Below are 25821 nucleotides of genomic sequence, written 5' to 3' on the forward strand. Positions count from 1 at the left end.
GTGGAGTCCAAGCACCCCTTTAATATGCACAATGCCCTTTGAAATCACCATCTGCCCCATGACTGCCCATTTTGCCAGGGACAACTTCCTCCTAGTCAGCGATCCTGGCAATCTCCATTGCTCAGTCCTCCATGGGGGTAATGACATGAAAGTAGGGAACATCTCTTCCTTTTCGGCCCTCTCCCTCGTATTGTGTGCCTGTTTTTCCTGCAAGGAGTTGAGATAAGACACTGCTGTGCTATATGGCCAATGGCAGCTGCCCCTATCTATTTAGGAGTTGTATGTCTCATTGCTGGCAGGTCATCAGCAGCACTATGTCTCTGAGCCATTCTGAGGGATCTTTAAGTGCCCTGGGCACACACCCCTCCCATGTTCAGGAGCAGCATGCACCCTGAGACTCCTCAGCTGGTGTGTCTGCTGGAGGGTGGAAATGTGGCAACTAGATGGATGATGAACCCATCTCCACATCAATTAATGGGTTGCCCCCGTGAATATCGTGCATCATTTCCATTTCCCCCTGGGGAGAATTTGTGACCCAGAAATTATCCCAGCTCATGCTCCCTGCCCCCAACCCAAAAATTCAGTCCTGGAATTTGGAACAAGTGTGGATGTAACTAATTAACCAGCAGCCAGATGTTATTAGTTTGTGTAAGCATGGAAAACAGTGCCCAGAAACAGTAGTCGGTCATTCAGCTCCTTGAGCCTATTCCACCATTTGATTAGATCATGGATATTCTGTATCGTAACTCCATCCACCTGCCTTGGTTCCATAAACCTTCATACCCTTGCCTAACAAAAACCTATCAATCTGAGTTTTGACCTTTTCAATTGACCCAACCTCAACAGCATTAAGGGGGAGCGAGTTCCAGATTTCCACTGCCCTTTGTGCATTTATATTGTCATTACTGACCTGAGACTAGGGCCAGTGTCAGAAACCAGTTTGCAGAAATGCAATGCAATATAACGCCACCTGGTGTTTCTGGCATGTGAATTCAACACGGCAACTCCAGCTGTTTACTGCTTCTCCAAACGCAGTATTCGGACAAACAGAGCATCCTGCTTTGTGCTTTTTATCGATTAATGGAGTGAACTATTTTACTATCTCAACCTGAAATAGCCCAACTGAGTGTGGCGTCAAGGAGCCCCAGCAAAATGGAGGTTAATGCTGGCAGTGGTGATCCAGTGGGAAAACCCTCTAATGGCTGGAATCACACAGAACAAACAGGAAGACAGTCATGATTGTCAGAGGCCAATCATCACTGCCCCAGGACATCGCTGCATGAGTTCCTCTGGATAGCATCCTCAGCCCAATCAATTTTAGCTGCTACATTAATAACCCTCCTTCTTTAATCAGGGACTGGGACTGTTTGGCTCCACTCACACACCTCCAATAAAGGAGAAGTCCATTCCAACATACAGCAGAATTTGGACAACATCCAGGCTTGGGTTGACAGGTGGCAGTTAACATTCACACCACAGAAGTGCCAGGAAATAACTATCTCCAATAAGAAAAGGCCCAACCACTTACCCATGACTTTCAATGGCACTACCATCATTGAGTCATTACCATCAACATCCTGTGGGTAATCACTGGCTGGGAGCAAAACTAGACCAGCCGTATCAACACTATAGCTACCAGAGCAGAGCACAGGCCAGGTACACTGCGACAAATGGCTCAACTCCTGACTCTTCAAAACCTCTCCACTATCGATAAGATTCAAGCCAGCTGTGTGATGGAATACTCACAGCTTGTCTGAATGGGTGCAGCCACAACACTCAAGAAGCTCAGCACTATCTAGGACAAAGCTGTTCACTCGATCAGCGACCTTTGCCACTGAGCTCAATTCCCAACCCTTATTCCAGTGTAACTATCTACAGGATATACTGCAGAAGTTCTCTATACTTACTTCAACAGCAACTCCCATCTCCGTAACCTTTACCATCAAGAGTGACAAGAGTTACAACCTACAGGAACATCAGTACTTCAAATTACCCCTAGTCAATACCATCCTGACTTGGACATGTATCACCATTCCTGCATCTTTGCTGGGTCAACATCCTGAAATTTGCTCCATTGTGGGTCTACCATGAGAACAAGGACTGTGGTGGTTCAAGGAGAAGGCTCACTGCCACCATCTCCGGGCAACTAGGGATGAACAATAAATGTGGTCTTGACTGCATAACCCACATCACACAAATGAAACAAAATCCTCACTGCACATTCAGAGAAATCCTCATTGCCAGCATAAAGCAGGTAGCAGCAATAATAAGGAAAACAGACTTTTGTTCTAAAGCAAGACACCAGTACAAATATAAATGCGAATATTCCTGTGCAGTGTTATTGTATAAATAGTTAACACACTTGCATCAAATTCCTTTCTTAGCTATTAAATGGAGCTGGTCATCCATTGAACGAAGAGTCTCAAGAAAGATGGTGAAGACTACAATTCAAGGATCTCATGACATTTTTAAACTGCCCAAGCTCCATTCATGTGGAGTCTGACATCAGATATCCTGAATTATAGTCAGACCTACATCCCAGATGTATGTTATTATAAATAATGTACATAAATCCAGCCACTTTATGCCAGAATTTTTCCAGGTTGCCTCATTGGATGAAATTTGATATTTAAGCTGAATGGCGTTATTACTTAGTCACATTATAAATCTTCTGGCCTAGCAGTTAAAATGCTAACTCCAATCTCTGACTGAATACTAGTCATACCTCTTTCTTCCAATGCCGATCTTCCCTTGTGTCCTTCATTGTTACAGAATATTTTTGAAAATTTTTCTCAATGCAACACTTCATATGGTCTCTTCAATATATCTATTCTTTGTTTAATGCCCTTCATTTTCAGTTTTCTTCTTTGTTTACAATCACAACCTATTTAATGTCCACATTTTATTTGTTAGGTTAGGTAAAATAGGAATTTGTGAAGCTGGTCAAGTATGTAATTTTTTTTCTTTCTTTGTTCTGCATTTGTGTATTGATCGCTTGTGGCTAGATAGTTTACTGATGCTAATGTTTACTCCATAGACCTTTAATACATTAGAGACATTCCATATATCTAAAACAGCAGGACTTGAAATAATGCCAAGGGTTATGATTGTACAACTGCTTGAAGCATTCATCAAAATTCCTCTCCTCTATTTTAAAGGAATCACAACCCATTTTAAATGAATGGATTAACACTACCACTAAAATGTTGGGGAGGAAACTCAGATGAAATTCCAAGTTGCTCTTCTTTGACACAGAAGAAAGAACACTATTTGCTATCTGTGTTCTTGTGCCATCCTCCATGCTGTGCCTAGCTCTGATGAGGCGGATGTGGGTGAAACTGTACTGGCACGCTGAGCTTGGGGGGTGGGGCGGGTGGAAATTATAAACTAAACAGATCAATGATAATAAAAGACACAGGAAAGAAAATAGAAAAATGAAAATAAAATATTCAAATCGCTTTCTAATTTAAGACATTCAATTTACAACGGTGCTTTTCTCATCTTTTTTCTGCAATTTAATCCATAATATTATTGAAATCTATGGATCTTGTTACGTCACTTTCAGCTCACACAATACAAAAGCAAAATGCTGTGGATGCTGGAAATCTGAAACAAAAAACAGAAAATGTTGGAATCACTCAGCAGGTCAGGCAGCATCTGAGGAGAGAGAAACAGACTTCATGTGCTCAAAACCTGTTCCATTTCTAACTTTTGCTAGTTCTGATGAAACATCACTTTCAGGTTGGGAAAGAAGTTCTGAAGAGAGATTTCATGCACCTTGTTTAGCAAGTGAAGATATTTTGGTCAATGTTTCCTTTGAAATTGTGTGAAAGGAACTCATTCTATTTTATCACCGGAGTTTTGAGAGGATTAAGAACATCGAGAAAGACATTGAGGTCAACGTTTTCATTTTCAAGAAAGATCGATAAGAATTCAAATGCTTTGAAGATACATGCAAGTTCCCCAAAGAGCTTTTTTAAAACCACTTCTAACAGAACCCATGGGTAGAATTTTTGTTCTGGGGGTGGGAAAAGGACATCAGGCCCATTTGTGGGTCCAGAACATGCCACTGGAGGGAAAGTCACTGGCCGTGATTTTCATGGGATGCCCTTTAATTGACCCGGGCATGGGTTTGACGGCCAACTAGCAGCCACGGGTATGGGAACAGAGGTGTGACTGAAAGACTGTGGGCCCAATTTAAACCCACAGCGGCTGCTGTTTTACCCATTGAATTGCTTGCTGAAATATTGATGCAGAAGGAGAGACAGAGGCCTAGAGCCCAGGGCAGAGTTGCCCCTCGGTTTGCAGACACAGACCTGAAGGCCCTCCTCAAGGCAGTGAGGGAGAAGAGGGAGGTCCTCTTCCCGGAGTGTGGCAGGAGGAGGCCATCCTCCCAGACCAAGCAGGCCTGGAACGAGGTAGCTGATACAGTCAGCAGATGGAATGTGGTCTAGAGGAACTGGCTCCAGTGCCATTCACTCTGGCAAGCTAAATGCAACACACAACCCTCAGGACAGCCCTCTGGATGTTTAAACTGTAGCAGATACATCAGCTGAGGAGCCTGAGGGCACATGCTGCTTCTGAACATGGAAGGAATGTGTGCCCAGGGTACTTACTGACCTCTCAGCAAGGCTCACGGCCCACAGCCATAGTGCTGCTGAAGAACTGCCAGCATTGAGACATGCAGCTTCTTATGTATATGAGCCAGTGGCATTGATCAGAAAGGCCAGCAGTGCCTTATCTCTCTCTTTGTTGTCCTTGCAGGAGAAACGGGCACATAATGCCTGCGAGGGAGCCCAGACAGGAGGAGGGGCGGGAGGGCCTCTTCTTACCACCACCTTGACCGGGACAGCCTGGCTGGAAGTGGCAGAGGAGGGAAGTGCTGAGGTTCCCTACCTGCACGTCAACATCAGCTGGGGCCCAAGTACTGATCCTTACGGTACCCCACTAGTCACAGTCTGCCAACGTGAGAATGGTCCATTTATTCCTATCCTCTGTTTCTTCCTGTTAACAAATCCTTACTCCATGCCAGTATATTATCTCCTATCCCATTTGCTTTAATTTTGCTAACTAACCTCCTGTGGGGGACTTTATCAAAAGCCTTCTGAAAAGCCATGTATCCTGCACCCACTGACTCCCTTTTATTAATTCTGTTTGTAACATCCTCAAAAAACTCCAACAGGTTTTGATTTCCCATTCATAAATCCATGTTGACTATGCCCAGTCAGATCATTATTATCCAAGTGTCCATTTATCACATCCTTTAGAATTGATTCTAGCAGGTGTTAAGAATCAGAGAAATAAAAAGCAAATTGTCCTAAAGTTACACAGACAATTTGTTCACCCTTCTAATCAGAGATTAAAAACCCTGCTAAAGGATGCAGGTGTGATTTATGAAGAGTATACAAGGATAATAGAAGAGATTAGTGAAAAGTGTGAAATCTGTAAAAAGTATTGGAGGACATCATCACGAACTACTGTAAGCCTTCGATTGGAATGTGACTTTAATGAGGTAGCTGTCATGGATTTAAAAGTATGGGACAAAGTCAAGAATATTTTCATTCTACATTTTATAGACCTAGCAACTAGATTTAGTCCTTCTACAATAATAAATAGCAGGGACAAAAAGGTAATTATCGACAAAATTATGGAGAAATGGATAGGCACTGGACTTGGGACACCAGCTAATTTCTGATTGATAATGGAAGGGAATATGCCAATAACGAGTTCAGAGACATGTGAAAACATGAACATTATGGTTATGAATACTGCAGCTGAAAGTCTTTCCAGCAATGGGCTTTGTGAAAGGAATCACACAGTGGTTGATGAAATGCAGCATAACATCTTAGCTGACCAGCCAAATTGCAAGTTGACAACTGCCTTGGCATGGACGGTTCATGCAAAGAATTTGCTTCAGATGGTTGGAGGATACAGTCCCCATCAATTGGTCTATGAGTGGAAGCCCAAATTGCCTTCTGTACTGTGCAACAGTCCTTCTGCTCGAAAAGGTACTACAATTAGTTCATTTTTTCTGAAGATTTGAATGCTTTACATACAAGGAGGCAGGCTTTCATCAAGGCTGAAGTCTCTGAGAAAATTTGGAGAGCTCTGAGGCACATATAAGGCCATCTGACGTGGAATTCAGTTCAGGAGATTTGGTGTATTATAAAAGAGAGGGTCATAGGAATGGAAGGGCTCTGGTAAGGTAATCGGTCATGATGGTAAGACAGTAGTTATCACGCATGGAAATCAAACTGTTAAGGTTCATTCCTCGCGATTGATAGGGGTTGATTACAAAATCTCAGTATCTGAGCAGTTGATAGATGGAAACGATGCACCTTGTACCTTAAATGATCATGTGTTTTGATGATGAAAGTCCTGAGGAACAGAATAAGGTAGATCAAGGGTTGGATAGTAATGTGAATGAACATGAAGCTCAGGAAAGAGCTATTGCATTCAAAGGCCAATTGCTCCAAGTAGGTACTCGGTTGACATATATTCCAGAGCGGTCTAATAAATGGACGGATGAAACAATTATGGGATGTGAATGAAAATCTACAGGGAAGTTTAAATATTGGTTAAATGTTCAAGATGATGGCCAAGAAGCAAGGTCCATGGACTGGCAGAATAGGGTGAAAGAGTGGAGGGTAAGATAGTGCAGTGCAAGTTTTGATAGTGGGTCTGGGAGTGACTCTTGCATAAGGAAGCGATTACGTACTGGAGAAAGAACCTCCGACAATGTGCAAAGGAGATCTTCTAGCAGTAGTCCTGAAAGACATTAAAGTGCTAATAGAGGCTGTAGTTTGAACAGATTCCACAATGAAACGAAGGCTAGAGGGCAGTCTCGAAATAAAACTAGAAGCAGAAGTCCTCATGACCATAAAGTTTTAGAGGCTGCGAATAAACTTGATCATAAATTAATAGGTGAAGCAAAATTTCAGGGATTAGAGAGTTGGAGAGGGTTTGGAGTTTATTCTGACGTACCAGATAGGGGACAGCCAGCCTTGTCACATAGATGGATTTGTACTGAAAACGTCCTTCCAATTGAACTTGTAAGGCTAAAGTGAGGCTAGTTGCAAAGGGTTTTGAAGAGCGAATGGGTGATACTGATATTAGAGTGGACTCGCCCACAGCTGGAAAAGTAATCTTGGAAATCTTTACAACTCTTTTGGTCTCATATTCATGGGAGTGTAGATCCATTGACATAAAAGCCACATTTCTGCTGGGTGATACTTTACAGAGAGATGTGTTTCTGAAACTATTGAAAGATGCAGCAGAAGAAGAAGGACAATGATGGAATCTGAACAACTGAATCTATGGCCTTTGTTACGACTAGATGAGGAAGGGGTCTAGGGCTCCTCTCTTGGTCTTTTCCTGGTTTGGCCGTAACACAATTTAACTTTTAAAACACAGTGTTTTTAGCTTCCTCTCATTGAGTCCTTGCTCACTGCTCTCTAATTGTAATTGTAAAGGAATCAACCAGACAGGTTTTCTTAGGTTTAAACAAGAAAGGTATAAGTTTATTAACCTTAAAACTCTAATTCAGTTGAAACTACTAAGAATACGCGACGCAATCACACTAGCATGCATACACGCTAAACACACACAGTGTTGGGTGGCACAGTGGCGCAGTGGTTAGCGCTGCAGCCACACAGCTCCAGGGACCCGGGTTCAATTCTGGGTACTGCCTGTGTGGAGTTTGCAAGTTCTCCCTATGACTGTGTGGGTTTTCGCCGGGTGCTCCGGTTTCCTCCCACAACCAAAGACTTGCAGGTTGATAGGTAAATTGGCCATTGTAAATTGTAGGTAGGTGGTAGGGAAAATGGGATTACTGCAGGGTTAGTATAAATGGGTGGTTGTTGGTCGGCACTGACTCGGTGGGCCGAAGGGTCTGTTTCAGTGCTGTATTTCTAAATAAAAATTGAAATAAATAAATAGATACAGAGGAGGAGAAAGAATTAACGGGGGAAGATTTGAAGTGGTAGATGGAATTCAGTTACTGGTTTTGGGTTGGATGTAAAGTCTTTGATTGAAGTTAAGTCTTGCAGTTCTTGTTGAGGCCCAATGCACACTTTCAAACTTGGCTTGCTGGTACCAGAAGGTTGCAGAGGTCTTCTGTCTTGAGGCTTAAGTTAATTCTGTGGGTCCCTGGAACTTTGCCTCAGACAGACAGAGAGAGAGAGAGAGAGGGGCCTTGCTTCTTTTTGGTCTTCAAATTGCAGTCTGTCCCTTTCTGTGTCAGGCACAATTCAAAAAGCCCCAGCCTTACCCAAAGGTCAGTAATGTGACCATCTCTTTGTTTGTAACAGCAGTTTCTTGAGGGTTGATGCATTTCAAAGCTTTCCAGACGCACTCGGTGGGGGATGGAGTTCTGGCTATTACAGTCAAAGGATGCTGATCGCCACTATTGACAAAACCCATCTGGCTAATTGGATCAGGGATTACTTCCATTGTCTCTCTGGGCAACAGTCTCTCAGAATGCAAATGTGCAGCCATGTTTGCAGCCATTGCTCTGTTGTCTTTTTGAACAAGTTATCTCAATGTTCAGTAAATGTTCAAATAATGTTCCATATGACAAAATTAATATGTTTCCATTTGGCAGGTGTGGTTTCCGTCACACCTTAATGATGCATCCAGGGTGTGGTATTTCTTGGTGAGATCTATTTTGTTGAGAATTAGTTGTGTTCAACTAAAAGCAGATCCTGCAATAATTTATTGGTATCATAAAGGGAAACTTTCAGGCATCTTCAAGATGCATGTTGATGATTTCTTATGGGGTGGTACAGCGGATTTTGAGAAATATGTTATTAATAAGATTAGGGCAGAATTTAAGTTTGGGAGCCAGGCTTGTGGGGCCTTTAAATATATTGGTTTAGATATTAAGCAGACTAAGTCTGGAATAACTTTAAATTAACAATCCTATTTACAGAGTGTTACTCCCATCCTGGTTAATCGTGTTAGGTCATCACAGAAAGATGATGATCTATCTAAAGCAGAAACAGAGCAATTGCAAAGCTTGATTGCTTAATTAAACTGCTTGTGGACTCAGACTAGGCCTGTTGTCAGTTTTGATGTGCTGGAGCTAAGCACGATGATGAAACATTCAAAAGTTGAGAATATTTTAAGGGCAAATAAAACATTAAAAAAAACTATATTTGCAGAAATCTATACTGATGTTCCCATCCTTATGTGACCCAAAGAAAATGAAGCTAATAATTTTTAGTGATGCTTCACATGCCAATCTTGCTGATGGGTATTCAAGTGCAGCTGGTTTCATAATATTCCTGATGGGTGAAAATGGGAAATGTTGTCCTTTCGCTTGGGAGGCTTAGAAAATAAAACATATCATTAAAAGCACTTTAGCTGCGGAAACCTTGGGGCTTGTGAAGGCAGTGGATATAGGGTTCTATTTGTCAAATCTTATGGGTGGAATTCTGAACAAGGGACATACTGAAGATAGGATACCCATTGAATGTTATGTGGCTAATCATTCTTCGTGGGACAATGTACATTCTACAAAAGGTGTGAGTGAGAAAAGACTACCGGCTGGATTTTTCCAGGCCCCACACATTGGGTTCTGTGGTGGTGGGGAGGACAGAAGATGGTGTCGGCAGAGGCCCACCATGGAGCTCGACATCGTGAGGGCCCGGCCAGATCCTCCTGGTGGCGGCAAGGCTCCATGGCGCCCCCCACAATCCCACTGCTGGGTGACAGGAGCTGAATTTCAATATGTAAATCAATAAAATTAATAAATTTAAATACACTCACCTCCATCTTTCCGGGCCCGCTGCAATCTGCAGTGCGGCAGCTGGCACTCCCATGCCTTCACTTCCCCGACTGAGGAAAGCCGGTGTGAGGCCGGTGGGGTGGGGTGGGGGGGAGTTAAGATTTTTCATGAGGGGAGAGCAAACAGGATCAAATAAAGATAATGAGTGTAGGGTATGGTGGAAAGGGGTGAACTTTAAACTTTGTACACTCTGGGGGTGGGGGAAGGTCAGATTTCAAAGGTAAGTGTTTTGGGGGGGGAAGGGAAAATACTTAATATAATTGTTATTGGAGGCGGGAAAGAGGCGTTACAATTTTATTCTGTAAATATTGGGGGGATACTTCTTTAAAAATTCAAATTTTCCAGCATGTCAGAGTTCCCTGAGGCAGTGCGGGGTCACGGGCTGAGACTGGAGGAGTCCATCCAGCTTATGTGCACCACAATGGCTCAAGGCTTTGAGCGCATGAGCTTCTCCATTGAAAGAGTGGCCAACCTCATGGAGAGCCAAATGCAGCATCACATGGATTGCATGCAGGAACTGCGCACTGATGTGCATGGAATGCATGGAACACATTTGCAGCCTTGACTGGGCAGTTGCACTAATGGCGCAGAGATGTCTGGAGGGGATGCCATATGTGCCCCAATGGGTGCTCCCCTCCAGTCATACAGAGCGCAAGCCAAGGGTTGGGGCAGTCTCTGAGAAGGATGAGGGTGCCAACCCTCATGGGGTGCCATCATCATCATCAGCCTCCTTGGCCCCTCTGATCGAGGAACCATCTGTGCAGCAAGGCCCAGTGATGGAGGCTGCCCAAGTAATGATGCAGCTGCTGCAGCCACTAGAGATGCCCCCAACAACTTCTTGACCATTATGCATCGCAGCCACAGCAGAGCCAAGTGAGCAGGTTGCCTCCACCTCCTCCAAGACCACAAAGGGAGCACTGCATACAAGTGGCCCAGAGGGCAGAGCACTGAGTGGGTCACTGGGGTGTCTTCTACCTGTAACTGTGAACTGTTTGTCTTTATGAGCACAATGTAAATATTGACACATGTGTAAGCATCCTTTTACTAATGGTGGGACAAGAAAAGAGGTATGAAGTGGTGAACAGGAATGCTGAAACCTCTGAGCAGATGTGGATCCTTCATTGGTAGTATGAGTTTAAATGCTCCAAGCTGCATCGCCAATGGAAATGTTAGCAGTCACTTCAGAGTTCCAGGCCATGCTGTTTCTCCTGGGTCAGAGGGGCTCAGTCAAAATGAGCCTGAATCAGATGATCCCTGATGTTAGTGACAACCTGATCAGACCCTCAAGCCATGCACTAGGCCAGGCCATGTCCCTGTGTAGCCACAGCACCTTGGTGTTCTGCATCTTCCCCCTGCACCTCCTCTTCCTCCTCCTCTTCTACGTCCTACTCCTTCTCTTCCTCTGATGAGCTGTGTCCTTCCAGGGCCTTACCCTCTTCAAGGATCACATTTCTCCGGAGGGCCAGGTTATGGAGAGCGCAGCAGACCACCACAATGGCTGAGACCCTTGCAGAGTGTATTGTAGGGTGCCACCCGACTCCTCCAGACACCGGAACCACATCTTCAGAAGCCTGATGGCCTATTCAATGGTTGTGTTGGTGAGCAGATGGCTTTAGTTATAGCGCCTCTGTGCCTCTGTATCAGGCTCTTGTAGAGGAGTGAGTAGCAATCTCTTCAAGGGATATCCGTTGTCCCCTAGAATCCATCCATGGAGTTTGGGGGGTTGGAGTGAAGTGCTGCAGCAGCTTGGACTGGCGGAGGATGAAGGAGTCATGGCAGCTGCCAGGAAAGTGAGTCCATACAAGGACGAAGCTCTTGTTGTGGTCGCAGAGCAGATAAATGTTGTGGGAGTGGAAGCCCTTCCTGTTGATGAACCTCCTGGCTGGTCCTTGGGTGCCTTGATGGTCACATGGGTGCAATCGACGATGCCCTGTATGTTAATTGTACATCAGTTGTTTAATTATATGCAGGTGGAGGGTATTAATTAGGGTTTTATTTGAGCACTTATAAGGAGACACTTACTGAGACTGGTGGAGGTTTTGAGTGAGGAGCTATGTGTTTCTAATCCTTTTTACTGTGTACAATTCATGTAACACTGAGTAAAGATTGGCTCCAGCATCATCCTTCAACAACAAGCTTTCTGGAATTTAGCACTGCACTTGGGGGAATTCAGCAATGGAGGCAAAACCTAATGCCCTCTATGCCTACAAGTCTGTATCTTTCTGGAATTAACTGTACTGTCCGGTTCTTGCAAATAGGTCAACCGTGACCTGCGAAATGCCATCAAGATTCACAGCTGATCCTTGGAAGGACCCAGCAGTGAAGAAGTTCAAGGCCAGTGTGACTTTGCTGGCTACTGGCAGGGCAGGAAAAGCAGCCCGATGAGACGTAAGACCTTCGGTGACTGGTTCTCGGTCATCTCAAGGTAGATACTTTTTTGTAGATCCTATGCTGAGGGCATGGCCTATGTGTTCTTCCGATATCTCATCTGTCTCCTCTGCCCTCCTGAAGCCTGGGTCTCTGCCTTTAGCACGGAGGGTATTGCTCCTTATCGCCAGTTGTGCCCCCATTGCTAGCTGCTGCCTTCCTTCTGTTCAAGTGGCCTCCCATTTGTGCTTGGAAACCTTGTCCCCTCCTATTATGGCCACATAATGCCAGGAGGGTGACGACCTCCTGCACTGCCCAAGCCCTTACTGACCACTCTACTCGAAACCTGCACTGACCCTGTGTGCCAATGGCCGAGACCCCTCTGTGCTGTTCTCCATTTCATAGGGCCCACCTAATTCCTTGGGCTGACCAGGACTGCTTCCCCGCTGTGCATCCACCTCCATGCACATGGTCTGCCCCATACACAGCGTGCAGGCCTTGGGCCCCCGTTCACAATCTGAACATGGCTCTCAACATGCTCTCGATGAGCTCTTTAATAAGCTTAATTCCCATGGTCAATTGATTGGGTGGGTTATCAGGGCCACCCTCCTCCTCACCCTGGTGAAACTCACTGCCACTGGGAACAGCATCAGGAAACTGGCACGCTGGCCGACGCTTGTGTTTTCATCCCCTCCCCGCCTGTATTCCTGCCCCCCGCTGGACCTTAAAATTCAGCCCCATAATAGGAAAGCAAACATGGTCCCAAAGTTAGTCTTTCGCAGATTTGTCTTTGATGATCTGTGGCTACATCCCCTTATTTTCTAAATGGTGAGTGTGAATGGAGTGACGTCACTATTACTTTAGAGGATGAATGCCAAGCATTGTTGCAATAAGCTCACATTCATTAATAATTTTCTTCCATTGCTCTCTTAACCGCATCAGCTCAATGATCAGACCACGATGGTGTCTCGCTCAACGTGAAATGTCGCATCTTGGTACTGAAGGACCAGAGTCTGTTCGTTGAAGGGGGTTAGAACTTTTAGTGAAATTGATGTACGTTAAATACCATGACATCTTTTACGTCCACCCGAGAGGTCAGCCTAGCCTTCAATTTAGCATCTCTTCCAAAAGACAGTCTGAAGGTGCAGAATTCCCTCAGGCATGCGCTGAAGTGTCAACCCAGATTGTGTACTCAGGTCTCAGCACTGGAACTTGAATCCACAATCTTCTGACTCAGAGGAAAGAGTGCTACCACTGAGTCACAGCTGACATTGTGCAGTAAATGGGCACTGTCCGATGTATTTTGTATTTGATAGTAATTTGCAATGTCAATTATGCCATGATGGTGTGCTTTATGGCCTGAAGGTTACTGCTCCAGTCAAAACAATGAAATCAGCAAAATAAAAATTATAAAAACAGCAACAGTTGAAAGCATGACCCTGAGCTTCCAGTTGCTTCCGAAAGCATGATCCCGAGCTTCTGGTTGCTTGCCATTTCAACACACCTCCTGCTCTCATGCCCACATTTCTGTCCTTAGCCTGCTGCAGTGTTCTAAGAAACATGAACCCAAGCTCGAGGAGTAGCACCTGATCTTTTGATTAGGCACTTTACAGCCTTGCGGACTTAACCTTGAGTTCAACAACTTCCGAGCATGACTGCCCTTCTATATATTTTTCTTTTTTTTATTATTTTATTTTTAACCATGTGCCTGTTTTTCGTGTGGACAGAGCTGCTCATTACTCTGCCATTAACACTCAGTCTGGACTAATGCTTTGTCTGTCACCATAAGCATTAACACACTCTTTGCATTTGTCCCATGACAGCTTTGTTATTTCATCTCTCCTGCACTCTGCCCTATCACAAACCTTTCCTTTTGTTCTCTTCCCCATCAAACCCACACTATTCCCCCCCCCCACCCCCCCACCCCTTCACTTGCTTAAAACCTAATTCCTTTGCCAGTTCAGATGAAAGGTCACTGACCTGAAACATTGTGGTGGATTTTACCGACCCCCACCCACCCAACCCCTGCCCCACAACGTGGGTTTTGTGGAGTGGGGGTGGGGGTAGCTGGAAAATGCCTCCGGGAGAGGGCCGCCAGGCACACTGATGCTGGGAGGGCTGGGCTCAATATTACCGGTGGTGGTGAGGCTTGGCAACGGAACCCCAATCTCAATATTTAAATAAATTTGATTGATTTAATTAAGCTCACATCACCTCCTGAAGTCTCGCTGTGATCTTGGGCCCGGTGGCCGGCACTCCTGTGCCTTCAGATCCCTGTCCGGGGAAAGAAGGCACAACACTGGTAGGGAGGAGAGAGGAGGTAAGTTTATCAGTGCGGGGTGGGGGGAGGGGAAGTGGGGTCAAAGTAGCATCATGGGTGTAGGGGATAGTGGGAAGGGCTGTAGTTGAAAGTTTGTGCAATTTTGGGTCGGGGGGGAAGGTCAGATGGTAAATGTAAGTGTTTTAGGGGGGTTAGGCAAATAATTTAATTGTTATGGGGGGTTGGGAGAGGGCCTAAATAGATGTATTTTTTATTTTAATTCAATTTACCTTTGAATATTTAAATTAACCGGTAGGCTGACAGCCCTTTAAAAATGGCATCAGCTCCTGCGCACAGGCAGCTGGCGCCCTTATTGGCAACGGACAGCCTGCCCTCTCCACGTGATCAGGAATGGTGAGGGGGTGGTGCAGCCCACTCCAGGGATGCAAATTAGCCACCACACTGAAGATTGCAGCAGCTCTATGGCATGCAGTCTGCCGTTTTCTCATCTCGCTGCCGATCTCAGCGGCAAGATTTTAAAAGCCAGCCCATTAACTCTGCTTCTCTCTCCACAGATGCTGCTTGACCTGATGAGTATTTCCAACACTTTCTGTCTTTATTAGCAACAGTTGTAATCTGTTCAGCTATGTAAAGAAACCTCTCTGAACAATATCAAGAAAACCGTTCTTTCTTATTTTTTTACTTTTTTGTGGTATGCCAGTGATTTCCTTAAAAATCTGAGAATTAATTATGTTTTTTCAACTGAAACAGCAATAAAATTTGTAGTTTTACCACAAAACATTTGAATTTGGTTTGGCTTGTGTAAAATAAATACAAAAACTGAAAAAAATATTCACAGCATGCAGCTTACTTCTCACCAGGAAAGTTCACAATCACAGTTTTTGTCGAAGCATTAATTTAAAAAATGCTGCAATGTTTTGTGTTCAGAGACTTTTATTCCTTCGTAAACATGCTCTACGTAGCTTCAACATTGTGGTTTATAACTTCTTAAGTGGTGAAATTTGGCAGAATATACCTAGCCCATTTGGAAAGGGTGAATTAAACTTGAATCCACAACAGGAATACAACATGCAGGAGTTTATACTTTCATTCGCTATCTGGGCAATCACTGGAGTTTTCTGCTAAATAACCTTAAAATAATCTATTAATTGATTAAAATTACAAAAACTTATTTCCTAAATCCGTTCAATTACAATCTATAGCAGAATTTGAAATTGAACTCATTGACAACAAAGCTCGGCATATTGGAGTTGGGTCACAACAAAGATGATCTACTGAGCCCTCAATTCCTCATAACAGTCTTGGCTGTGTCAGGTTTCCAGCTTGGGGGAAATAGATTAAGTTGGCATTATTTTAGCAAAGAATATATTAATGCAAATGGGGCAAGATTACACCAGCACTACACAAAGCTACATTCCTCATAGTTTTTTCACAAAGGATGCCAATGAACATACAGCACAGGTTCCTGGGGCTGGGCAAAGGATACGTGATCAAGCATGACAGTTGTGATCAGAGCAAGACAGAATCATGTCACAAATAACAATGTTGATAATTTTTGATGCTAAAATATGTTAAGTGACTGTGGTTTATGAATCAGGTAAATGCAGTTACATAGCGCAGGATTTTCCCAGCCCCGGGGTGGCGGGCTGGCAAGTGGGGGTGCTGGGAAAACAGCGGCGAGCCACATCAATACGGTCCCCTAACACAGTCCCGCCGCTGGGGAAGTTTCCCAGTGGCAGGACTATATGCGAAGCGTCTGGCTAGTGAACAGAGGCGGGCAGCCAATTTAAATAATTAATGACCCACTTAGGGTCAATTCAGGGGGGCCACTGGCATTTTGCTGGCAGTGGAGCAGCCCTCCATCACAGGGGGAGACCATCAGCTTCATGGAAGCAGCCTCCCTGCAGCAGCCCGGGGACCCTCAGAGCTTTAGGCTCCATGGCCCAAAGAGGGGGCTGCGGGCAGGGAAGGCCCCAATGGAGCATCTAGAAGGGCTTGTTTGCCTAGCCCCTCTGTTCTTTAATTTAAAGCTCGTTCTTCTGAGGATGCACCCATGTTGAGTCGCTGTCTCGATCTCCAACCTGCCTTTGCAGCGCCCACCTCTCTTGGTTGATGCCAAGAGATTGGGCCAGCAGCATATATATCGCCCCCACCGCCACCACCCCGCACCACCCCCACCATGATGCCCCCCAACCCCCAGTCGGGTCCCAAAGTCCATGGTAAAGTCCTGCTCACAATGTTTGGCTTTGTTGCAAAATTTTGTTGGAAAATTATTACTCCTAATGTGGCATATATAACAGACTCCTTCACTTACGGAGGAAATGATGACATCACCAGGGAACAATGACAAAATTTGGACAGAATCTGCATATTTAAAGCAGAACCCCACTGTCTTCTGATGGGTGCCAGCTAAAAAGAGCTGGTTATAACCCAATCCAGCAGGAAGCCAGCAGGATCTGGAGGGGTAAGTCACTGCCTTATTTTAATGGATCCTGTCCGGTTTCTGTGGAGTGGGATGAGGTTAAAACTCCCTCTCTATGGGTCTATAAATCAATCTTTCAAAATCGAAAAAGGGCTGTGTCAGTGAACTGGCCTTACAAATTTGCTGTTCTGCTTAATTTCTGCTTCCAGAGCTGGATGAACATCCCAGGCCATTATCTAACTGGTTAACTGGCTGTTAACAACATTTGCTCTCCCATTGATAGCTATGCTTTCAGTTACCTAGATACTAGCTCTGGTATTAACCCCTCCACAGCACCCCCCACCACCTTTCTACCTCTCGGCACTCCTTTAAGACACTCCTTAACCAAGCTTTTGGTCACCTGTCCTAATAACTTCTTTTGTGGATCAGTCAAAAATGTTATTTGATAATGTTCCTATGGAACAGCTTGGGATGTTTTACTACATTAAAGGTGCTGTATAAATGCAAGTTGTTGTTGACAAGTGCAAACTGAGTGTTATAGCAGCGGAGTCCTGATTCATAGGGGGAAATTTTAACCCTAAAAAAAACCAGTGGGTTGGGGTCTGGCGAGATGTTAAAATTTTTTAAATCTCAAAGCCGACCCAACCGCCTCCAACTCACCCACTTCTGGGTTGAACGGAGGTGGGACAGGGGACAGGTAACCAATTGCTCCCAGGAGGCGGTTAGGAAATTTAAAAATGTTAATAAGGCTGTTTTACAGTTTTAATCCTGAATGGTGGAATTTCCCAGGCCCCAGGGAAACCGGCAGCTGAAGGAAGGTGAGGACAGCTTCGGGGAGAAGGTAAGTGCCTTTACAGCACTGGTTGTGTGTCAGGAGGTTCAGGAGTGCTTCCCCTGGCCCAGTGTCAGACTACCCCTCATACAAACACCCCTAGGGTCTGGGATCAGGCTCCCCTCAGAGCTTGGGCTCGTCACCTGTCAGGGTTCGGGCTCGGACCACCCTCCCCACTACCAGTTGCTGCTGTAGGCTCCCTAGCTGGTTCAGCAACCTGCTCCGGAGTGCTTCCCCCCCCCTCCCCCCAGCCCCCATTGGAAGCCAGTTCCTGGTAAAGAGAAAAGTCTCATGCTGTGAGTTAAATCTCCACAGAATGTAGGGAGATCTGGACTTCTGGGTTTCTCATCTGAAATTTCACCTTCCTCCTGCCTCTGTAACCTGCACCTCTCAATATCAGTGCCTAGATCTCCACTAGTAAAGCTAACACAATTTTATAGAACAAGCTCATCCAGCAGAAAACTGAGATAACCAGCATTACTAATCTTTGCTGTTAATCTCAAAATTATTTACTGATTTTAAGATATTGGCATCTAGAAGTGGAAAACATCTCTGAAACAGCCCAGGTTAATGATTGTATCCATGCACAATTCCACTGAAAATCCATCCATCAGTACTTAAAATCTTTTTAAAAACATAGAAAAATGAGTTTGATTTAGTAAGTGATACTGATTGGGAATTATTTTGTTTTGAAAGTGATTTCTTTGAATACAACTCAGGGAAATATGCAAGAAACATGGTTCAAAAGCCTAGTCTTGTTCAAGGAACTGGGATGTTTTGTGTGATTGCCTTTAAGGGTGATGTCCCTTTAAGATCTTAGTATGCTAATGAGCTGAATACAAGGATGCAGTTATGTGACTACATGCCAGTCTTACTCTGCTACTGTAACACCAAGAGGTAAGTTCTGTAATAGATAGCTCTGTACTGAATATACTTGTTCGCTGTTTAATAAACCTGTTTGAAATCTTCAATCACCTGAATTCTACACATTTCATTTACGTTGCATCAGACAACATAAAAAGCTTCTCATTACATGGTGGGCAGCTGTGGTGAGAAGACAGACTCCAAGATTGAGGACCACAGGAAAACAGGTTTAAAAACTACCTACAGATAAAAGGGAGGAAGTTAAAAGAAACACTGGCCCAAACAGTGTAAAGAAAAAAAAAAACTCACCTCCAGCTGTAGAAGACAGAGAGCTGAATGACAGGCTGCAAATCAATCACTGTGAGCGGGTGAGTCAGTGTGCCATCAGTACAGGGACTCCAGTTAAAAGAAAAGCTTTGAGGTGCTTGCAAAGTTGATTGTTTTTAAATGCAAAAGAAAAAAATAAGGAAAACCTAATCCCTATCTCAGGCTGATCGATTGTTTTCAAAGGCTCTCCCAGGCTGATCAGGTCCATGCCTTTACAAGAGGCACCCGACTGCAAAAAGCGTGGGAATCCTCCATTCACACAGCTCACAGCTAGAGCTATAAGTAGAAACCATTAAATCACTCAAACACTGAACAGCTTTCAGTCACTCATCCAGAGTTTTAAAAAAAATATTAAAACAACCTTGAAGAATTGCCTCTTGAACAGCTGTATAAACAAACTCTAGTTCAAAATAGCATTTGAAATACCTATTGCTCAGCTATGTAAACAAACAGGCTAGATTGCTGGAAGCCAGAAAGACAGATGAGCACTACTAAATAGCTGCTTCTGTCAATCAAACCAGCCAGTCTAAAGAAGAGAATTTTTAAAAAGGTAAACAGTACAGAGTCACAGAACCAGGTCTGACAACAAATGTTTAAAGCAAAACAACAACAGAAAGATGGATACCAATTTTCCCAGTATGAACTAGAAAGCCTTAGATATCATATCTGACTTCAAACTGTTCCAACAGAGAATACAATTATGCTTTACAGACCAAGTAATTGTAGAACCAGAAAAACAGGCTATAAAAATAATGATAGTGATTGGAAATGGGGGATTGCACAGAACCAATACATCTGGATTATCTGAACAGGACTAGAAAGATCCCACAAAGATATGGAAAATGCTGGAAGATCAACTCAGATTAAGAGTGAATTTTAGAATTCACTGCCTAGAATTGATGTCCTATAGGCAACAGCCACAGGAATCAATAGACCAGTTCATCAGCAGATGCCATAGTAAGGGCAATGAATGCGACTTCTGTCAGTCAAACCTCACCTTCCAAGACTGAATTACACGTTATTTCGCCACATGAACAGTAATACTTAAAAATTGCAAACCTGGACTGGAAGGACATTTACACAGTACCAGACAACGTTGAAACAATGGGGACTGAGCAGTTTCTCCAATTCACAGAATTGGTCAAAGCAGTTCTAGTCACATGTCTAGCTGGCTGGAGCTTTTAGATTTGAACTTCCAACAAAGGATGTCGAAGAGACTGTTTCATATAAGGAGCTAGTCACATGACTAACCTGCTGAGCATCCTGAATTTGAAACTCCCAACAAAGGCAGAGGAAGCTGTGTGCTCATGAAGTAAAGACCTCTCCTGGAGCTGAGAACATTTCCTCTCCTGTCTGTCTGCCTGTCTACTATCTGCCTGCTTCATCTCTTCCCACGGAACTGAATCTTGTGGAAACACGTGAAACTGAAAAAAAGAAAGATTTCCTATGTGTACAAGGTTTAAGACTAATACTGGGCCCCAATGAACTGCTAGACCTTCAATCAAGGACTACAGCAAGCTCGAGAAACAGTAACAAGATATTGCCTCAAACATTTCTACTTATCTTTTCTTCAGCTCTTTTCTATTCCTATCTGCATGTTCATATCGCGTGTGCATGCTAGAGTGAGTGAGCCATATATTTCCTAAATGTGAACCATATGAGAGTTTAAGTTTAAGGTTTTAATAAATTTCCTCTTTCTGCTTTAAACCAAAGCAAGCCCGTGTGTGCTCAGTTCTTCGCCTTATAATTGGAAACTGTGTACAAGGATTCACAAAAAGGGGAGCTCAAAACACAGTGTGTTTAAAATTAAAACAAGAAATGCTGGAACCACTCAGCAGGTCTGGCAGCATCTGTGAAAAGAGAAGCAGAGTTAACGTTTCGGGTCAGTGACCCTTCTTCGGAACGTTAACTTCCACGTTAACTCTGCTTCCCTTTTCACAGATGCTGACAGACCTGCTGAGTGGTTCCAGCATTTCTTGTTTTTATTTCAGATTTCCAGCATCCGCAGTATTTTGCTTTTATCTTAGTGTTTAAAATTAAACCCTGTTACAATAAGACCAGGTAAAGACAGCCCAAAACCCTGACACATTGCTCACGTGGTCGAAACACGTCTAATAAGCTGAGCTGTCAGGCCCAATAATGGAGCTGGTCATTATATCAACACTCATTGAAGTGTTTCAGGAAGACCTCTTGGGGAAAAGAAATGTCACAGCATTGACGCACTGCTGAAAGATGGCAGGAAATATGAAACCATTGTAGCTGGACAAAACACCTACAAGCAATAGGTGCAGCCAACAGTATCAGCACCATAACCAGGTCGAAAAGAGCAAGCGAGCAGTGTGGTAAGTGTGGTCTGTCCCACCCACGGCAAAATTGCTCTGCATTTTGAGACCTGTGCAAAGTGTGCAATGTAAAAGAACACTGGGCCTGCCTATGCAGGAATTCTGGCTCTAAAGACGCAGCCAGAAATAATGGTCAGACACAAACAAACAGACAACAGGGGCTACTGCAGCAAGGAAAGCATTAGAAACCTGCATAAACGCAAGCCGATACACGAGGTCCACAGTGAAGCAGGCCTGAGACAAGACTCAGAGAGAAGTAGTTCTTAGACAGAAGATGAACAGGCATTCCACATTTTGAACCTGACATATCCCATTGATGAAATCCAACAATTGGAAGCTTTCACCACTATTAACATAATGTGCCCAAAGAAAACAGGCAAACATACACTCAAGGTCAAGATTGACAGCAGCGCTAGTGCAAATAGTCTATCAGTCCGAATCCTCAAAGATATGTACCAGAGTTGTTGGAAGTCTATGATACAACTGACAAATTATCTGCATACAACAGGTCACCCATCCCTTGCAGTGGGACATTAGCAATGCAATGCAAATATGGCAAGTTGGCATGGAAACCACAAACGTTCTACCTAGTAGACTTGAGTGGACCAGCAGTGGCAGGACTACCAGTGTGTAAGGACCTCAACATCATAACAATCCAAGACAGCACTGCCAAGGGGAAATCTCCAAGGACCAGAACTACTCTCAGATTCTGGCCAGCATCAAACGGTGCAGTCTGGAAACCCAGCAACAGCACAACAATGCTGCACCTTCACCTCTGCTCTCTAGTGAATCACCAGCACCAGGACGAGCCAGAATGGACAGGTATCTCCAAGAGACCAATTACTCTTCCCCCAACAAGTCCTCAACCTTGAGCCCCAAGCCTTGAGACACGGAGGATGAGGAGAGGCGAAGGACGTGCAATGTCCTGAAGAGGCAGAGGAGGAATGAGTTGAAGCATTGTCTGTTGGCTCTTCGAGATGAGGTGCCAGAACTTTCCAAGAATGACGAGGCCTCAAAAGTTGTCATCTTGGGAAATGCAACAGCTTATGTTAGCAGGCCGAAGGCTGACCAACAGTAACTGAATGCAGACAGGGAGAAACTTCAGAAAGAACAGATGAGTTGTAAACTCTCCAAACAAGAGTTGTTAAACCACCGAGACGACCTATGAATTTTTGAGACTTATACTTGTAAATTTCACAATCTCTATCCATGTGTAAATAATTTTGATGTTATCTAATTTTGTCGGTTTCTTACTTTTAACATACGAGACTTATGTTTGGAAAGAAGGGGAATGATGTGTGATTGCCTTTAAGAGTGATGTCCCTTTAAGATCTTAGTATGCGAATGAGCTGAGTACCAGGATGCAGTCATGTGACTACATGCCAGTCTCACTCTTCTACTGTAACACCATGAGGCAAGTTCTGTAAATAGATAGCTCTGCACTGTGTATACTCGTTCGCTGTTTAATAAACCTGTTTGAGATCATCAATCAACTGAACTCCACACATCTCATTTACGTTGCATCAGACAGCATAAAAACCTTCTCATTACAGGATGGTTCACTGCCATTTTAGTTTTGTTTATAGTCTATAGTTATAGTAAAATATAGCATGTATGCAAAGCTACATATAACACACAAACCTTTTAAAAGCCAGCAGGTTCCTGTCTCTTGATTCACAGTCATCTGCACCTCCAGCATAGAAATCCCATACTGCTAAAGGTAAGGAACGTTCTGCGTAGGCTTCAAAGTCATCCAAGCAAATCATAGCCATTGCCAAGGGAATCTTGGAGAATGAGAATATAAAATCTGTCATTTGTTCAATCAGCAATAAGCGTTCTTCAGATATTTACAGTCGTTACACAGTTTCATTCCAAATTCTGAATTGCATTGTTTAATTCTGTAAGGACACCCACCCCAAGTTAGAACAGTCTTCTTTAAATATGCAGTTTGGTCTCCAATCGGGGACTAATCTGGTATTTTAACTGGTGACCTGAATGCCTGCTCCTGCCCACTGGCCAGGCAGTGATTCCTGCGGGGTTCAGGCAGGAGTCAGGGCCTGAACATGGAAGTGAGGTCCAGGAGTTAAAATCTGTCTGGGTCGTGCCACACAAGTTTGTTATTTGCCCAGGCTCCATGTACAGATCGATTCTGTCCCGTACTAAAACTGAGGCCAGTGAGTTATTTGTTGACACTTACACAAATCCAGGAGTTGCAGTTCACATCTGGAATAGAATTCAATATTTGACCATGTACTCCCATTCACTTTTAGCTGCTTCATGAGGAACACAAAGCTGAAAGTCCATGGAAACATTCATGAGAGGAGTGGGTTTCCATAGAGCCTTACAGCACTGTACAATCTCACAAATCCATGCCCTGTTCTTCTTCACTAATGAATGAGAAATTCAGTCAGGTCTTTTGTGATTACTCTGTGGGCCTCCAGACTATCATTAGTCATGGTTAAAAGGATTTTTCTGGGCTACTGCCGATGACTGATAAATTTAATTCTCTACAACAAAACCCATCGAGGTCTGGTGACAGCACTCCAGATACTTTGGAGCTCTGCAGCGTAGTCAGAGTGGAACAGCCTGAATTTTCCTTCGATTAAGAATTTGCAAGGTGGAATGTGACTTTAGATATGTTTAGCAACAACCCTAAGAACCATGCTAAGAGTGATTGATATCAGTCATGATTACGCTTACTTTCTCGTGTATACAATCTGAAACTGAACTCTGGAGCACCAGAGGTGTGTGAGCTGTAAACATAATTCTATACACTATCCTCAGAAACTAAGCCCCCAGATGGTCCCTGCATTTTTCTCCAGAACCATTGCAGTTCCCTGCGTAAAGTGGCAGCGGGTCGGGAAGGGCCCCTTGAGCCTCCCGCTCCATTTTATTCCCCACCCCACCCCACTCCACCTTCCCGCTCTTTGGTGGGGGGCGTAAAATTTCAGCCAAGGTTTTAAAGATCCCATCTCTTAAGTGAAAAGCAACCAAGTTTGATGACTAGGTAGCCTAATTTGGCTGCTAAGAAAGAATAAATAACTTGCATTTATATATCTTGCCTTTCACATCCTCAGGACATCCCAAAATGCCTCAAGGCCAATTAAATACTCCTTTTCCAAACACTGTTACTGTTGTAACATAGGCAAACGTGGCAGGCGGTTTGCACATAGCTAAGTCCCACAAAGAGTAATGAGATAAATGACAAGTAATCCTTTTTTTCAGTGAAGTTGATGGAGGGATAAATATTCGCCATGACATTGTCGAACTCTCCTTCTCTTATTTGAATAGTGCTATGTGAATTTTTACATCCACCTGAGAGGTAAGCTGGGGCCTTAGTTTAATGTCTCATCCGAAGAAAACCTGATCATTACAGATGTGTCTGGGTAGAACCAGACTGTCGCTAATGACCAGCATGGAACTTTTGATCAATTATTGACAATGCTTTCCGTGTACAATTACACATGTAAACCCCATCATTCAGAAAGGAACACATCCATGGTATTGCATTTCATTACCCTTTTGAATTTCAATGGAATTTAAAACTGTTGGTGTAATTTATGTTGTCCATTTTCAAATTAAGCTGGCAGCAGTGGACATATGAGAATACAATGGAATGTAATTGAAGACAGACAGTTTGATTAAAGCACTAGACTGCTAGTCAGATCTTTGAATCAGAAAGTTGTCCTCAATTACAACCGACTGTATGACCATAATGTTCATTATTAAGATTCCTTTACAGACAGCACATAAAATAATTTCTGCATTTTTGATCATGTTTGGTCTTCCCTCAGGTGTCCCTGCACCAGACAATTGCTGCAGCTGAGGCCAGATGGATGGCTTCCCCCAGCCTCTGAAGCACCTTCTACAAGGCAGACAAGAACAATCCATTGTTGACTTTACTGTTAACTTGTCTTCCTGTAGGGAAGTACATACTATCCATTTGGTGTTCCCTCACTGTGACATGGCTGCAGTCAAAACCTTTAAAGACCTCCCTGTGACCGCGTGGGTTTCCGCCGGGTGCTCCGGTTTCCTCCCACAGCCAAAGACTTGCAGGTTGATAGGTAAATTGTCCATTGTAAATTGCCCCTAGTGTCGGTAGGTGGTAGGAGAATGGTGGGGATGTGGTAGGGAATATGGGATTAATGTAGGATTAGTATACATGGATGGTTGTTGGTCGGCACAGACTTGGTGGGCCGAAGGGCCTGTTTCAGTGCTGTATCTCTCTATAACTCTATGACCTGAGCAATCAAACCTGTACATCACAACTGTTGGTGCCCCTAGTGCTATTCTTGTTTCTATGTTGTGATCTTGTTAGAGGGTCCAATAACTCAGGATTGGATGGCACAGGAAATCATTGAGATTTATTATGGTTTAAATCATCTTTACATACAGCAGCTTGTTGCTACCATAAGGATTTTGCAGACTGACTGCATCTGGCCTGGATCTAACCAGTTGCCAAACTGAACCACTGATACTATACTGACTAGTATTAAGTGAATGGCTATAAATTCTGATTCTCAAACTGGAATATCATTACAGTTTACTTCAAAACAAATTTATAACTAAAATGCTTCTTTTTCTTCCAACTTACACGCA

General features: G+C 43.8%; 1 protein-coding gene across 2 annotated transcripts in view; it reads right to left on the reverse strand.

The window, feature by feature from the left end:
• The window catches only part of LOC137377753 (2-Hydroxyacid oxidase 2-like), an 88017-nt gene that overhangs the window by 53569 nt on the left and 8627 nt on the right, over positions 1 to 25821 (reverse strand). The window contains exon 2 of one of the 2 annotated variants that reach the window (XM_068047764.1): positions 22864 to 23006. In XM_068047764.1, coding sequence (XP_067903865.1) covers positions 22864 to 22994 — 131 coding nt within the window. In that variant the 5' untranslated portion in view covers positions 22995 to 23006. Of the gene's footprint in view, positions 1 to 22863; positions 23037 to 25821 lie in introns of those variants that run through there. The other variant, XM_068047763.1, reaches the window with a different exon arrangement.

The sequence above is a fragment of the Heterodontus francisci genome, chromosome 15 (assembly GCF_036365525.1).
Source record: "Heterodontus francisci isolate sHetFra1 chromosome 15, sHetFra1.hap1, whole genome shotgun sequence".
NCBI classification, from domain to species: Eukaryota; Metazoa; Chordata; class Chondrichthyes; order Heterodontiformes; family Heterodontidae; genus Heterodontus; species Heterodontus francisci.